The following is a 16,743-nucleotide window of genomic DNA, read 5'->3' as shown; positions in this document are numbered from 1 at the left end:
TGAATATTTTCGTGTGTTGCCATGATGCTTTTGTGTTTGATTTTGGACACTAATTTTCTTGGTTTGCTACTTCCCTAGGGCTTTCTTCCCTCTTTCTCATGCTTTGCCTCTTCTTTCACACTTTGATTGTTGTTAGTTTAAGAGGCGACGATTGTTTGTTCTTCCTCCACCTTTTGTGGATTGTTTTCTCTTAGGATTCATTGTGGGTAGTCTCTCTTAGGAGTAGACTTGGTTAGGGACTTCATTAAGTCACCTACCTTGCTTTTTGCTTTGCTTATCTCTTACCATATGCTTGCCATGTTCCCTTAGGGCGGTGACTTCAATCTTCGTTAAGATGAGTCATATAGAACAACTTAGGTTGTAGTCTATGCATGATAACATAGGTAGAGATCCCTTATCCTTGACCTTAGGGCCATTTGTATGTTAGTATTAAGTTAGAAATGTATGTTCCCCTTTTGCATAACAAACAAAAATCCATAAAACACAATAAAACATTAATAAAGGTTGAAAAGTAATAAAATGGAATGGAAACTCTTGTCCATCTTGTTTAAGGGGATCACTTGAGTGGAGATTCCTAAACCTAAAAAACACAAACCAAGATTTGATTGAGTCTTCCTTGATTAAGGTTCACTCGAAACGCTCGACATACCTTTGTTTTTCTTTTAAGAGCACGTTACTTCCACTTCAATCCCAGCGTGAGTCTCCAAAGGTCGAGCGGCGGAGTGTGCTGTAACTGTTTACTAAAAATACCAACAAACAATAAAAAACATAGAAAATCTTGAGCAGAACTACGGCGCTCTGATTCTTCTTAAGAGGATACGTAGGCATTGAGGCAACTCTAGCGAGCACAATAATTATTAAAAAACTTTAGGTTTAATCATGCATTGCATTATTGATAGATACACCCTTTAGATAGAAACAAACATAGGTGGATACCATCGAGTACGATGGGCGTGAGGGGTGCTAGCACCTTCCCCTTGCGTAACAGACTCCTGTGCCCTGTTCTCTGGTCGAAAGACCTTGTTCTTTTCCGAGATAGGTTTCTGATATTCCTTTCCCGCGATGGGATAAATATATTAGTGGCGACTCTGATTCCATTTTTCGCGGTAGCGACACAAGTCAATGTAAAAACCTAGGGCGAAAGTATAAACCCTATCTCTCGATTGATAGTTCAACAATGATATAAAATAAAAAGCAAGGTTTTTCATTGATAATAAAACTTAAACAATTGTTCACAGGAATTAATCAAAGTAATTGCATCTTCATAGGTTAACTACTACCTTAAAATCAACACAATGGGGTTTAGCTCTCCATAGCCATGAAGAACACACAAGATTTCATGGAAGGATTCATCTTCATCAAGGGAATGTCTTCAACTGATGTTGAATTCTCCGTCGGAAGTTGTTTTCTGTTCTAGAATAGGATATCTCTCTGAAATTCGTTCACTAAGGATCTCTCTCTTATGAGGATTAGGGCTTCTATTTATAATAATTTATCCTTGTAACGCAACCATCGCGCCTCGGCACGTATTGGCGCGGCGCGGACCCAAGTCAGAAGGGATTGCGCATCTCGCTGCTTATTGGCGCGGCTCGGCCTTTGTTTCACCTTCCTTCTTTATGATTCTTCCTCTCTAGCAGCTCTACACATGCGTGTTTCTTCGTCTTTACGTCTAAACTTCAATAACTGCACAAATAACACCCAAAGTGACGCAAGTTGTTCTACAATTAGCATCGAACCTCTAAAGTCCAATTCTAACTATAAAATCCTTAAAAAGCACATTATATGTTCACTTCTAGCTCAAAAGGTAGTCAATTTGACAAATGAAAACACTACTAATTCATTCCTAACAAACTCTCCCCAACTTAGAGTTTTGTTTGTCCCTAAACAAAATTACTTACCTTAATGAATACAACAAAACATACCAACAATCATGCAAATAGTTTTTCAAAAAGATTTTTCAAATGGTTCAATTCAGTGACCACCTCAGATACTCTTCATCTCCCTGCAAACTCAGAACATACACATGAAACAGATTTTGAAAGAAAATTACCTCCAGAAGTTCAAAACACTACATAACTGCAGTTGAATCAGCACTAATCACTCTCATCAAAAAGTCTGATGAATAAAAGAGGGGTTAAACACTCATCCAAACAATTAAATCAACAAGAATCCATATCATACGTTCACCATATTGTTAGCATCAAGTCCTGTGGAATCTGAGAATCAGAAGGTCTTTCCAGGGTTGTAATGTGGTTTAGATTCAAAGAAAAGAAGATAATCGAGGGTTGTTCCTATTCTAGGGAAACATCTGAATCATAACTCCTTCCTTTTTCTTTATACCTTTAACTTTCTCACCCATTCCTCTTTTTCACTCGTAGCTCGATGTTTCTCTTTTTTTTTTCAACAACTGTTTACTTTCGAACGTTGTTCTTCTTTTGTTTCTTTTTTTGTTCAAGCTACGAATTTCTTTCGTTCTTTGCAAATCACCGCCTATACTTACTCTTCTTTTAATTACGACTCTCCCCAACTTTGAGATCAACCTTTATTTAGATTATATGAATGCTCCCCTACTTTCTATGAAGGTCAAAGAGAAAACACATCACCCAAGTTTATGGTTGATGGTCCAAAACAAAACTTTTTATTGAGATCAAAACTCACCAGGTGTTTCCTTGGTGCATATGATGAAATTTATCTTGACCTCAGGCCCAAAGAAGGGTTAGCAAAGGATCACACTCTCACAGAAGAAACTAAGTTTTAAGATGGAATTGGCTCAAAGAAACTCTCAGATTCAAACAAATGCCTAAATCACTTCCACAAATTTCCACAAACGATGCGACATAGTAAACAAGTCAAAATAATCGATGGTCTCCTGCATATAGTAAACAATGGAAAGCTTTCCTCACAAAGGTTAAGGCTAAGCTGATCCAACAAAAATAGTGTACCATAAAGAACTTCTGTCAGTATTTACTACCAACCTACGTTTCATGCACACACTAGGAGTTTGAGTTTGAAAATTCATACCTAACTTTGTCACTTTTATTATTGAAAAAGAAAGTGAAAACTTAATTTTTTTTCAAAAAATTTCACTCTCTACCACTTCCATGCATGTTGCTCCATTGTTGGTACTTTGCTTGAGATTTTCATTCTGCTGTGGAACTTACTCATTCTAAATTAGGGACAACATAACTAAAAATAAATTAAAACAAATATCATCATGTCAGTGATCATAAACATAACAACTCACTATCTTCCTCTAGTTACCCCTGTAACTTATCTGGTCGTGCGCCTGCCACCCCCCCCCCCTAGAATGAGATAGGGTTAGGTTCTGGCAAACCTGCAGTAAACAAGAGATCAGAGGAAAAATTTGTTTTTGCACAACCGCGGCGCGACAGGATCATCTGTGACGCGCGAAAGCTTCTGTTAAAGGGTCGCGGCGCGAGCCTGGGCTGCGAGGCGCGGTGATGCGTTTTATGCAGGTGCTGTACTTATTCATTCACACTGGTCAGATGATACTAAAATAAGAAAGTACTACATAAAAAACTTACTGCGTTGGGTCGCCTCCCAACAAGCGCTTTGTTTAACGTCGTTTGAGCTCGACGATCAGCTTCCTTAAGTATTCAGAAGTTCGAGAATGCATACTTCCCGATCAAATTCTCCTCCAAGGTAAACTTTCAATATTTCTCCATTGACCGTCCAAATCTCTTTAGTTTTGCTATCATCAATGACAATGGCTCCATATGGTTTGACTTCCTTGACCATGAATGGTCCTGACCATTTAGATTTTAGTTTACCTGGGAAAAGTCTTAGCCTGGAATTGAACAGAAGCACAAGATCTCCGACCTTAAATTCCTTATTTTTGAGTTTCTTGTCATGGTATCTTTTCATATTTTCCTTGTACATTTTGTTGGACTCATATGCTAAGTACCTGAACTCTTCTAGCTCGTGGAGTTGTTCTTTCCTTTTCTTGAATGCTAGGCTGTCATCTCTATTAAAGAAACGTAGAGCCCACAAAGCTTTGTGCTCTATTTCTACACGTAAATGACATGCCTTACCATAAACCATTTGGAAAGGTGAGGCACTAGTGGGTGCTTTGTATGCGGTTCTTTATGCCCAAAGAGAATCATCAATCCGAGCGGACCAGTCTTTCCTGGATACCGACACTGTCTTCTCTAGTATATTCTTTATTGCTCTGTTTGAAATTTCTGCCTGCCCGTTGGTTTGCGGGTGATAAGGTGAGGCAATCTTATTCTTGATGCCGCACTTTTCCAACACTTTCGCAACCTGTTCATTGACAAAATGGGATCCACCATCGCTGATAATTACTCTAGGCATGCCAAAACGGGTGAAGATATTACGTTTTAAAAATTTCAATACCGTTTTGGAATCCGTTTTTGGAGTAGCGATAGCTTCAACCCACTTGGAAACATAATCCACAGCAACTAAAATGTATTCATTAGTAAATGAGGGGAGAAAAGGTCCCATAAAATCAATACCCCAACAATCAAAGACTTCAACTTCAATCATGGTTTGAAGTGGCATCTCATCTCTTTTGCTTATACCTCCAACTCTTTGGCATTTATCACAATTTATCGCATGGTGGTGAGCGTCTTTGAAAATAGTTGGCCAGAAAAAACCGGATTGGAGAACTTTTGTTGCGGTTCTCCATCCGTTAAAATGCCCACCACTTGGAGAATTGTGACAATGCCAGAGGATTTGTTGGGCTTCCTCTTCAGTAACACACCTTCTTAGTATGCCATCCTTACCTATCTTGAACAAGTATGGGTCGTCCCACACATAGTATTTAGCGTCGGATAACAACTTTTTCTTCTGATGCCAATCAAAGTCCTCTGGTACCATACCGGTTGCTTTATGATTTGCAAGATCGGCGAACCATGGTCTTACTTGGATTTGAAAAAGTTGTTCATCCGGGAATTCATCATTTATTTCTGCCTCTTGGTGAGTGACGTTTACATTGACCAGGCGGGATAAATGATCTGCTACCACATTTTCTGAACCTTTTTTATCCCGGATTTCTAAATCGAAGTCTTGTAAAAGAAGAACCCATCGAATGAGCCTTTGTTTTGAATCTGGTTTAGTTAGCAGATATTTAATAGCCGCATGGTCTGTGTAAATCACCACTTTTGTTCCAATGAGATAGGATCTAAATTTTTCAAGGGCATACACTATAGCTAGCAATTCTTTTTCAGTAGTGGCGTAATTGACTTGCGCGTCATTTAAAACTTTGCTTGCATAGTGTATGACATGAAATATTTTTTCCTTTCTTTGGCCTAGTACCGCACCTATGGCATAATCACTAGCATCGCACATAAGTTCAAAATGTTTTTTCCAATCAGGTGCTACGATCACAGGTGCGGTTACAAGCCTTTCTTTTAATTCATTAAAAGCTTGGATACATGATTCATCGAAAGTAAAATACGTATCTTTGTTGAGTAAATTACTCAATGGTTTGGCAATCTTTGAGAAATCCTTTAAGAATCTTCGATAGAATCCCGCATGCCCCAAAAAGCTTCTTACCCCTTTTATGTTTACAGGAGGTGGAAGTTTTGAGATTACCTCTACCTTGGCTTTGTCCACTTCAAGCCCTCTGGAGGAAACTTTATGTCCTAGTACAATACCTTTAGTTACCATGAAATGGCATTTCTTCCAATTCAGAATTAGGTTGGTCTCAATACATCTTCCTAGAGCCTCATCTAGATTAGCCAGACAGATATCGAACGATTTTCCAAAGACCGAAAAGTCATCCATGAATACTTCAATACTTTTTTCGATGAGGTCGGAGAAGATTGCTTGCATGCACCGTTGAAAGGTAGCCGGGGCATTACATAATCCAAAAGGAATTCTTCTGTATGAAAAAATTCCAAAAGGGCATGTAAAAGCTGTCTTCTCATGGTCTTCTGGGTTGACCACAATCTGATTGTATCCGGAGTATCCATCTAGGAAACAGTAATAGTTTTGTCCGGATAGTCTTTCAAGCATTTGATCCATGAAAGGTAGAGGGAAATGATCTTTTCTCGTGACCTTATTAAGTCTCCAATAATCGATGCACATTCTCCACCCAGTGACAGTTCTTGTTGGTATTAGTTCATTCTTATCATTACTGATGACGGTCATCCCCCCTTTCTTCGGCACTACTTGTACTGGACTCACCCATGCGCTGTCTGAAATTGGGTAAATCATTCCTGCTTCCAAGAGTTTGACCACCTCTTTTCTTACCACTTCTTTCATCGTTGGATTTAATCTCCTTTGCGGTTGAGCTACCGGTTTGAATTCTTCTTCCAACATGATTTTGTGCATACAATATGCTGGACTTATACCTTTTAATTCGGCCAAGACCCATCCAATTGCAGCTTTGTTCTTTTGTAGAACTTGAAGTAGTTTTTCTTCTTCCTGTGGAGTCAACTTTGAACTAATAACTACTGGTTTCTTTCCCTCCTAATCTAAAAAAACATATTTCAGATGAGTTGGGAGTAGCTTTAGTTCCATCTTGGTTTCCTTCACCTCTTTTGGTGGGTCTAATATTTCCACTTTCCCATCCTTGTCATTCATGCTTCCTCCCTTTTCTAGTTCCTTCACAAATCCTTCGATTTCCCGTTCTTCCTCTTGAGTCAGCACATTAAACGAATCAACAAGGGATCTTTCTAACGGATTAGAGAGATGAATCTCACTGGCCACATCTATTGCTATCTCTTCGGTGACATCTAGCCGGAAGCAGTCGCTTTTATCCTTAGGTTGTTTCATGGCTTAGAAGAGATTAAAGCATACCTCTTCATCCTGGACTCTTAGTTTCATGATACCATCATCAATATCTATCATCATCCGGGCTGTTTTCATGAATGGTCTTCCAAGAATGATAGGTGACTCTTTATCTTCTTCCATATCAATCACAACAAATTCTACTGGAAATAAGAATTTGTCTACCTTTACTAACATGTCTTGTGCGACTCCATAAGGAAGCGTGGTGGATTTATCTGCTAGTTGCAAGGTCATCCTGGTTGACTTCATCTCAATATTTCCCAATCTCTTCACTATTGATAGAGGAATTAAATTGACGCTTGACCCTAGATCTATCAATCCATTACCAGTATGCTGGTTACCAATCGTGACTGGTAGCGTGACTCGTCCCGGATCTCTTGCTTTTTGAGGGAGACGAGAGACTATAGCACTACACTGAGCATCAATTACAACTACTTCTTCTTCTTCTGGTCTCTTCTTCTTTGTCAAAATATCCTTCATAAACTTTGCATACTTTGGCATTTGATCAATGGCTTCGGAGAATGGAATGTTGATTTGTAATTGCTTAAAAATTTCCATAAACCTTGCATACTGCCTAGCATGATCCTTTTTTGATGGTGCATGTGGATATGGGAGATGTTGAGTTGGAATCACACTGCTTGCTGTTTTGCCATTTGCGCGCCGCGACTGTGTATTCGCGCGCCGCGACTCTTTATTTTTTTCAGCCTCTTTATTCATATCGCTCACTATGACTTCATTTTCCTCCTCTTCCGCAGCATGATTATTATCCTCTTTCTCGGTATCATTAATTTCAACTTCCTTCTCCCCGCCTTTCTGACCAGTTCTAGTCACAACTGCTTTACAGTGCTCTTTAGGATTCTCTTGAGTGTTGGCTGAGAACGTCGCATTTGACTAATTAGCTGCAATTTGTTTAGCCAGTTGCCCGACTTGAGTTTCCAGATTTTTAATTGCTGCTTCCTGATTTTTCTGACTTGTCATTGACATTTGCATGAATTGATTCATGGTCTCTTCCAACTTAGATTGTTCTCCTTGTTGTTGCAGCGACGGTTGAGTGTAAGGTTGAAAAGTTTGTTGTTGGTACCCTTGATTGTTGGGTCTTTGTTGATACCCTTGGTTGCTATTCCTCGGAGGATAATTCTGTTGATACGGCGGAGGGTTTGGCTATTGATTTTGCCTCGGTCCTTGGTTGTTGTTCATATAGTTCACTTCTTCTGCCAAGACTGGTGGGCAAAATCCAGTTTGATGATCTCCCTTGCATAACTCACACTTGGCAACTTGGTGTGAATTTGAAACACCATTAAGCTCTTTGATTTGTTGTGGAAGTTTGGACATTTGTTGTGTCAGAAGCTCCACTTGTGAAGTTAGTAGTTTGTTCTGAGCAAGTAGAGCATCACTATTAGTTAGCTCCAACAACCCCGGCTTCTTATCTCTGACAGTACGATCATGATTACTTTGTCGGTCATTCAAATCCATTCTCTCGATTATCTCAATTGCTTCAGCAGTTGTCTTGGACATTAACGAGCCACCAGTTGTGGCATCCAATAATGTCTTATAAGTAGGTGTAAGACCGTTGCGGAACATGTGAATTTGATCGACTTCCGCAAATCCGTGCCCCTTACACTTTCTCAGCATGGTTTTAAATCTTTCCCAAGCTTCATTTAGTGATTCATTACTACCTTGAGAGAATACCGCAATTGCTGTTTTAGCATCAAAGAATCGGTTTTGAGAGTAAAACCGTTCCAAGAATTTTTCTTCCAGAGTATTCCAATCAGTCATAATTGTTTTAGGTTGATCGAGATACCAGTCCTTAGCCTTTGATAGCAAGGAATGTGGGAACAACCTTTTGAATAAAGTCTCTTCCTCTGCTTGGGCTACACCTGTAGTACCTGCTAGCTCGTAGAATCGAGTCAGATGAGTGTATGGATCTTCTTGGTCCAATCCGGCGAAAGGACTTGCACGGATGAGCTGTAGAATACCGGTCTTCAATTTAGATGTCCGCCCGTTGGCGGCAGTTCTTGCGAATTGAGGATTGAGACGCAGACTATTTGCACAAAGAGTTGTGGCGGCCATGTTAACAATAGTGTGTTGTATGATGACTTCTTGCTCTTCTTCAAACAGTTCGTGGAAATGAAGTCCTTCAGACAACTCGTCAATTGTTTCTAAAGATTGTGACGAAGTCGCAGTTGCGTTGTCTCTTGCCTTTGCTATGCTTGCTCTTTTTTCGTGTTTTGCTATTCAATCTCCTAGCGGTCCTTTCGATCTCAGGATCAAAAAGAAGTTGATCGCTGGAAACTTTGCTGCGCATACACTAAATCTGCAAACCTAGCAAACACGTGAAACAACCAGATTAATGGAAATAACTCAAAATAAAAACTATTGCAATGCGTGCAATATTGACACATTCCCCGGCAACGGCGCCAATTTGTTGAAAGTATTTTTGGGTAAATATTTTCTAATATATCGTATCCACAGAGACTGAGTAATATTGCTGCCGTTCTATAGTTGACTTATAATGAGTCATGAAAAGTATTGATTTGATTATGTGATCTCGAATTGCAATTAACAAAATAAGATTTAAATGAATAAAAGCTTAAAGATTGAATAACAATGGTGAATGAATATGTTGAGTTTTAGGGTTCATCAACCTATTCATATACAATAATCAATTAATCCACATATGAACATTATCTAAGTTATTATCTTCATTCATCCTCAAAATTGATATTATGTCTAATGATCAATCTAGAACCACCTCTACCGATATGATATTCGATCTCTCAGAATAACTATAAGGATAAAGGGAATTTACAACGATGATTTATGAAAACTTCTTCAAAACCTCGTCTCTGGGTATTAATCAACAAGTCAATGTAAAAACCTAGGGTGAAAGTATAAACCCTATCTCTCGATTGATAGTTCAACAATGATATAAAATAAAAGCAAGGTTTTTCATTGATAATAAAACTTAAACAATTGTTCACAGGAATTAATCAAAGTAATTGCATCTTCATAGGTTAACTACTACCTTAAACTCAACACAATGGGGTTTAGCTTTCCATAGCCATGAAGAACACACAAGATTTCATGGAAGGATTCATCTTCATCAAGGTAATGTCTTCAATTGATGTTGAATTCTCCGTCGGAAGTTGTTTTCTGCTCTAGAATAGGATTGCTCTCTGAAATTCGTTCACCAAGGATCTTTCTCTTATGAGGATTAGGGCTTCTATTTATAACAATTTATCCTTGTAACGCAACCATCGCACCTCGGCACGTATTGGCACGGCGCGAACCCAAGTCAGAAGGGATTGCGTGTCTCGCTGCTTATTGGCGCGGCTCGGCCTTTGTTTCACCTTCCTTCTTTGTGATTCTTCCTCTCTAGCAGCTCTACACCTGCGTGTTTCTTCGTCTTTACATCTAAACTTCAATAACTGAACAAATAACACCCAAAGTGACGCAAGTTGTTCTAAAATTAGCATCGAACCTCTAAAGTCCAATTCTAAGTATAAAATCCTTGAAAAGCACAATATATGTTCACTTCTAGCTCAAAAGGTAGTCAATTTGACAAATGAAAACACTACTAATTCGTTCCTAACAAATGCTCCTTTTGAGATTTGATCCTCGGATATTGAATATTGTGACTGCCATGTTTGACTTTGATTCATAAGCTTCGACTTTGATACGTTCTCGAAATGATGTATAGAGGAAGAAGATGTTGTGAATGTTATCTCCATTGCTTCCTCAATCTTGGATGAACGCGAGGAAGAAGACATGCTTGAAACTTTGCTTGATGCCTTGCTTGAATCCTTGCTTGGATTGATTGATCCTCTTGACAACCAAAATACACCATTGAATTAATCGAAATCTACCCTACCCTAGTTTGAAATCAAGGTTTATTTGAGAAGTAGAAACAAACTCCAACTCCTGGCTCGAGGGGGTAACAAGGGATTAACATCCTTATATCTCCACTTTTTGGGAATTGAAACAATGCATGTACATCGTCGGTTCGGTCTTACCTTGAAAGCATACGTTTAGCGAGATTTAGTTATTTGTGTTTGTCATTCTCCCTCAAGTTTGTTAATAATTGGGAGTGATAATTTGAAATGGAAGGTCGTAGTAATGCAAGAGCGAAGTGAACAGATTGATTTCAAAACATGCATGATTATTTTATTGAATTACTATTCGAAAAGGTACAACGTTTTACACCAAATAATACTCTGTGATCGTAGAAGTTACAACTTGAAATGATAAACCTATTGATCCTAGGGGCAATCTTCTTTGTAAATCCGTTGACCTTGTTTTACTCCTTAGTTCTTAGACTTGTAGAAGTAAAGGATAACCTCGAATTATCCTTGGGCACGTCGAACCTGTCGGGAATAACTTGTTAGCGGTGGGTTTTTGTCGTATCGGAACTTCATGAGTTTCCTTTGACTGAACCTCTTTTGCTTTTTCTAAGGATAGTATCACACCATTCGCAATCTTTAGAATTTGTCGATTGGTAGAGAAAACCTATGACCCTTTTCCCCCTTGGTGTGGAGTTAACATATGTCGCCTTCCCTCCATCGTAGTTATGCATTTTTGTTCAGGGTATTGCCCCAATTGGACTGACTCTTGCCCCCAAGTTATCATAGAGCGTCCTTGTAAGTTTTCTATGTTCGTAGATGAACCCCTTTATGACTGGATACCCCTTGAGTGTATCTATGAGGGAACTTCTTTGTTGAACTAATCCTTGCTCGATGATAACTTATATTGTATTTTCAATCCTATTACGAAAAGGCATGGACATGTAGTCGGCATGGTGAAAAACATCCTTCTTTTTTTTTAGCAAGACCAAGATCATTCTCAATATTTTATCCTCCTTTCTCCATAGTTCGTGATCCTTTTAATTTCTTTGAGAGTTTCGGGAAACTGGCTAGCACGGTAAGTATGGATGCGGGCGAAGATAGAAATGAGAATGTAGATGTATGAATGCATAAAAATGCGAATGCATGCGTATGCACAGGACTCCTTTTCTTTTTTCTTTTTTTTTTTGCGTATGCGGTGACTCGTGATATGTAATGCGGACGTGCGACATATGTAATCCTAAGGATAGCATATGCGGATTTAGGGACGACATTAGACCCTAGTGAGATCCTTGCAAGCTAAACGTTATGACGTGCCAATGGGAATCCCTTAGATTAGGGAGTAAGTGAAAAGTAGCAGCTGATGACCGTTCAAGACAGTCACCAAGTCTCATGGCCATCTAGAGGCCGTTCGACATGTACCAATGAAGTTGTCCCTCGTGGGAAGGTTCTCTATGCGGAACACAACCTATCTAAGGACGATATCGGATAAAGAGAAATCCCTATAGGCTAGGGATGAAAGATGTATAAATGGAAATCCAAACCCTACAAATTAGGGGGAGCGCAGGAATAAGCACGGGGTGACCGTTCGAGACAGTCACTAGGTCTCATGGCCATCGTGAGGCCGATCAACGTGCATTAATAAAGATGTCCTTTGTGGGAAGGACACGTAGTTGTAAAAATACGAAGATATAAAAAGAAAATCCCTACAGGCTAGGGAATGCGTAGATGCAGGCGCGGGGTGACTGTTCAAAACAGTCACTAAGTCTCATGACCATCGAGAGGCCAATTGACGTGCATAAATGGAGATGTCCTTCTTGGGAAGGACGTCACCTTGTAAATAGAATCCCTATAGGCTAGGGAACGCGTAGAAAAACCTGCAGAATTGAAACGCATACATTCGTAGCATATAAATCACAAACATATAACAAGCACAAAAGCACAAGAGTCCTAAGTTCATAGGTTCAGCATGACGGCTTAGGGAGGCTACCCTTCCGATTGGTATGTTCTAGAAGGTCTCATGGGGTCGTTCGTAGCCTCCGAGACTTTTTGTCTCTTTGGATTTTAGAACAACTCATTTATCCATGAGGTTCGAATTTTTGGGGTAGGTTCCCAGAGAGATCAGCCAAATACCAAGTCCTGCCCTCAACAAGGTCAAGCCTCGTATTTGACATTTCCGGATATTCAACCCACTCTGAGTGGAATTATCAATAAGACTCGTAGGCGATTCAAGTCCCCCTAGTCTTAAGGATAATTCCCACACTTAGGTTTTAACGCAATTTATAATATCCCAAAAATATAAAAAGGCAGCAATTTATATCAAAAGCAATAAAAATAAATAAGCAATTAAAGCAATATTTAAATTACTGTAAAAAAAATGACTGTAAATAAATAAATTAAATTAAATTTAAATATTTAAAAAACTAACCTCAAAATCCGGCTGCTTATTATTCAGAAAATGCAGTAAAACAGCAAATATTTAAATAAACAAATATTTATTTAAATTACTGTAAATAAACGGAATTGCGGTAAATAAATGAAATGGCAAATAAATAAATAAATAAATATAAATTAAATATTTATAAAAAACCATAAACCCTAAAATGGCAAACTAGCCAAACCCTAAAAAGAATTCGCCAAAAACCTAAAAATTTTGCCAAAAACCTAAACCCTGCCAAAACCTATAGGAGCATAATAATTTACAATTTTGTTATCACTTATCCCCAGCAGAGTCGCCAGCTGTAGCAACCTGCCCTAAAAAATTAAGATTTTTAGAGTCGCCACCTATTCTACCAGGGCGAATAGGAAACCCTACGCAGCTAAGAGATCGGGGTAAGATTATTATAATCAGGTCGAGGGAAGGTGTTAGGCACCCTCAACCTTTCCTAAGGTTTTGAGTCTAAGTTAACAGTTTTATGGCTAAATGTTAAGATTTAATAGCTAAGGAAATGAATAGGGGAAAAAGTGAGATTTTAGGGAAGGGGACTCGCCTTGTTACCAAGTGCCTACGTATCTCCTTAGGGAGAATCAGAGTCAACGTAGTTCGGGACAGGGTTGTACGCCTTAGGATTTGATATGAAGTGGTTTGAAGGCTTTTTGAGTTGCCTTATCGTAGTTTGCAAGGTATTTTGAATTACCTTATCGCAATATTGAAGAGATGAAAATCCGTAGTTTCGTGGTTTAGTGTGTTTTAAATGTGTTTGAATTTGGCGTACAACCCTGATTTTAATTTCCACTATTAATCACGATGATCAATAGGTTTGATCACCATAATTAACAGATTTATAAAGGATTACTGGCAATTCTAATCGATTGATTCGATTATCACTTTTAGTAAATGGGTGTATTTAAATTATTTAATTTCACCGTCACCCCTCATAATCAATAGATTTGATTACTAATAATAACGAATTTTTAAGGAGGAAATGCTAATCATCGTAACCAATAGATTTGGTTAAAACCATTTAGCAAAATAAGTTTATTTGAATTATAGGATTCAATTAATTAAATTAATTGATTATTAACCATTGCGACCAATAGATTTAGTCGGAACAAATAATAACTTAAATCCTAACACTTTGGCCTAATGGCCAGTGGGATTGAGCAAACCCTAATGGACTAATGAACTTTTCTAGGGTTTTTACGGGTTTATAACAATTAAAATTAATTTAATCAATTAAGTCGAATAATCGAAATAATCGAATAATCGGGAAAGATAACTCTACCTAATTATAGCCTAATCCTATTTTAATTTATAACCCTAATTATATTAATTGATTAAACTAAACATAATTTATTAATATCTAATCTAAAAAATAAAATAAAAAAATGTTAGAAAACCTGGTTATGATTGTATGTGGCATGTCCTTGGAGTTCCATGGTGAGCCTTGCAATCCTGGCACGTTAGATTAGATTATAGGAGATCCAATGGAAGCAAGGCAGGGGTGTACGGTGGCCTTTCGTAGGATGCGCACATGGGATCTGCAAATTGTTAGTTAATAAAACTAACTGGTCTTGGCCAGGGTTCGAACCCCAGCCTTGTTTGTTGCATATCCCTTCGTTGACCAAGCCAGCCAAGATTTGTTATTCATACATAGTATACCTGGAAACAAATATATATAAAACAAACCAGATAATGCTCACAGTCAACGAAGCACTCAACGTGGGCCCTCCATATCCAGTTTTGTCCAATCGCGAAGGGAAAGAGAAGAGTTCTTCTTTGACTGGCGAACAAGCATGCGACATGTGGAGAGAAGGAATCAAAGGATGTGGACCAACCAAACAGAATATCCCACGCGTAATCCACCAACCTGGTGCATTGTTCATCTTCTTTAACAGAGTTACCTGCGGAATTTGTTTCGAAGCTTGCTGCAGATTTACCTGCGGAAAATTCTTTGATTTTCTGCAAACATTGAATCTCAAACATAACACATTAGCTATGCAAAGATAATGCCCAGATCCACTAATTTAGACCTCCTGAACACGATGGTGATGTTCGTTCTTCTTAAAAATGTAACACCCCATATTTTCTAGTTTTAATTTAATCGGAAATTAAATTATTATTTGGAATTATTCGGTATTTTGGTGGAATTATTTAGAAAGAATTATGAGATGAGCTATTGGGCCAAGTGTGGTGTTAGTAAAGAGGGGGTGCTATGTTAGTAAAGCCCTTTACTAATTAAAATCTATTTTTCATAAAAATAAGGAATTGGGAAAAAGGAAAATAGATGTGGAAGAGGAGCAGAAGAGTAGAAGTGCTGATACGTGAAAGAGGAACAGAAGAGGAAGAGGGCTAATCAAGATTCTTGGCTAAGGTAAGGGGGGACTCTTCCGGTTAATATCTTTTATCGTATCATAGATAATAGGACTGATTTAGATGCATTGTTTGTGTCAATTGGTTATATGATGGATTGGGGTTTTGGGATGATTTTGAGGGGAATTGTATGATTTGATGAATTGTATGATTTTATGATTGTTATGATGATTGAATGATCCTCTTTGTGTGTTATATTTGTGTTATAACATGTATGTGGCTGATATGGTGGTATTTGAGGTTCATGACATAACTTGGTTTGGTTTTTGGGGATTTTGGGGTAAATCCCGTAATGCTGTCAATCGATGTGAGATCTCTGGTTTTTGCCAGTTCGCGCCGCGAAGGTAGGTGCGCGCCGCGAAGGCGTACTTGTTTTCTCGCATCGCGCCGCGTGCATAGGTTGGCGCCGCGAACGTGTTTGTGTGCTTCAGGTCGCGCCGCGAACTTTGGTTGCGCCGCGTGCTGTAGCGATAACTGTTTTCTTGTAAAAAGTTAAAGACGTGTAACTTTCAAACCGTAAGTCCGTTTTAGACGCCGTTTTGGACGTTGTTCCTTAAATTGAATGTTCTACCATATGAAATGAATAAAACAATAATAACTTGATTTTATTTTGAAAAGTATCATTTTCTTCAAATGTGGTTTATTCTGGTTTTGCATAGTTGATGAGGTGCAATGGCTGTTGTGTGCAAAATTGAATATGTGCAATGATGTATGCTGTGGTAATGTGGTAGCTTATGTTAATTGTGCAAATGGGTGTTGTTCATGGTAAATAGGGTTATCATGTATTTTGATGAATGATGAGGTAAATACTCTGTCGTTGATGAATTGCTTTGTTGTACTTAGTACACGATTGTGAGGGGTGTTATCGTTGTTGCACTGTATAATGAATGATTTACCTGTTATGATGTTGTGGTTGTAATTGGTGTTTGTTATACATATATTGTTGATGTAAAATATGTATTTTATTATGGTTGAGAAATAGCATAACTGTGTATGGCTATTGATTATTGTGGTGGTTGGTGATTATGACATTTGGTTGATTTATGTGGGTGATGAGCATGTTATGGTTGATACATGCATTCATAATCATTATGTGGCTGATCCTTGACGATGGTGGATCAGTGGTAGCTAATTCCCATTGTGTGGAATTAGTGAGTGGGTGTTGCCGTATCCTTGACGATGGTGGATCGGTGAGTTGGGTTATCCCAGATTTTGGTACCACATGCATATAGTTGCATTTGCATTAGGCTACTTGTGTTATTATAACATGAATGGAAGATTGTCCAATGTTATAATATGTGATGATTGTATAATGGT

At 38.4% G+C, this 16,743-nt stretch overlaps 1 protein-coding gene across 1 annotated transcript; it reads right to left on the bottom strand.

The window, feature by feature from the left end:
- Nucleotides 1-1,614: 1,614 nt before the first annotated feature.
- Nucleotides 1,615-4,062, bottom strand: LOC131594665 (uncharacterized). Its single transcript, XM_058866851.1, has 3 exons — nt 3,926-4,062; nt 3,640-3,808; nt 1,615-1,683 (listed from the first exon to the last, which is right to left on the bottom strand). The coding sequence occupies exons 1-3, from the start codon at nt 4,060-4,062 to the stop codon at nt 1,615-1,617; spliced, it is 375 nt and encodes a 124-aa protein (XP_058722834.1).
- Nucleotides 4,063-16,743: the final 12,681 nt, after the last annotated feature.

This window comes from Vicia villosa, linkage group LG1 (genome assembly GCF_029867415.1).
Source record: "Vicia villosa cultivar HV-30 ecotype Madison, WI linkage group LG1, Vvil1.0, whole genome shotgun sequence".
Lineage (NCBI taxonomy): Eukaryota > Viridiplantae > Streptophyta > Magnoliopsida > Fabales > Fabaceae > Vicia > Vicia villosa.
The sequence above is the reverse complement of the archived record's forward strand: the minus strand, read 5'-3'. Positions and strand labels throughout refer to the sequence as shown.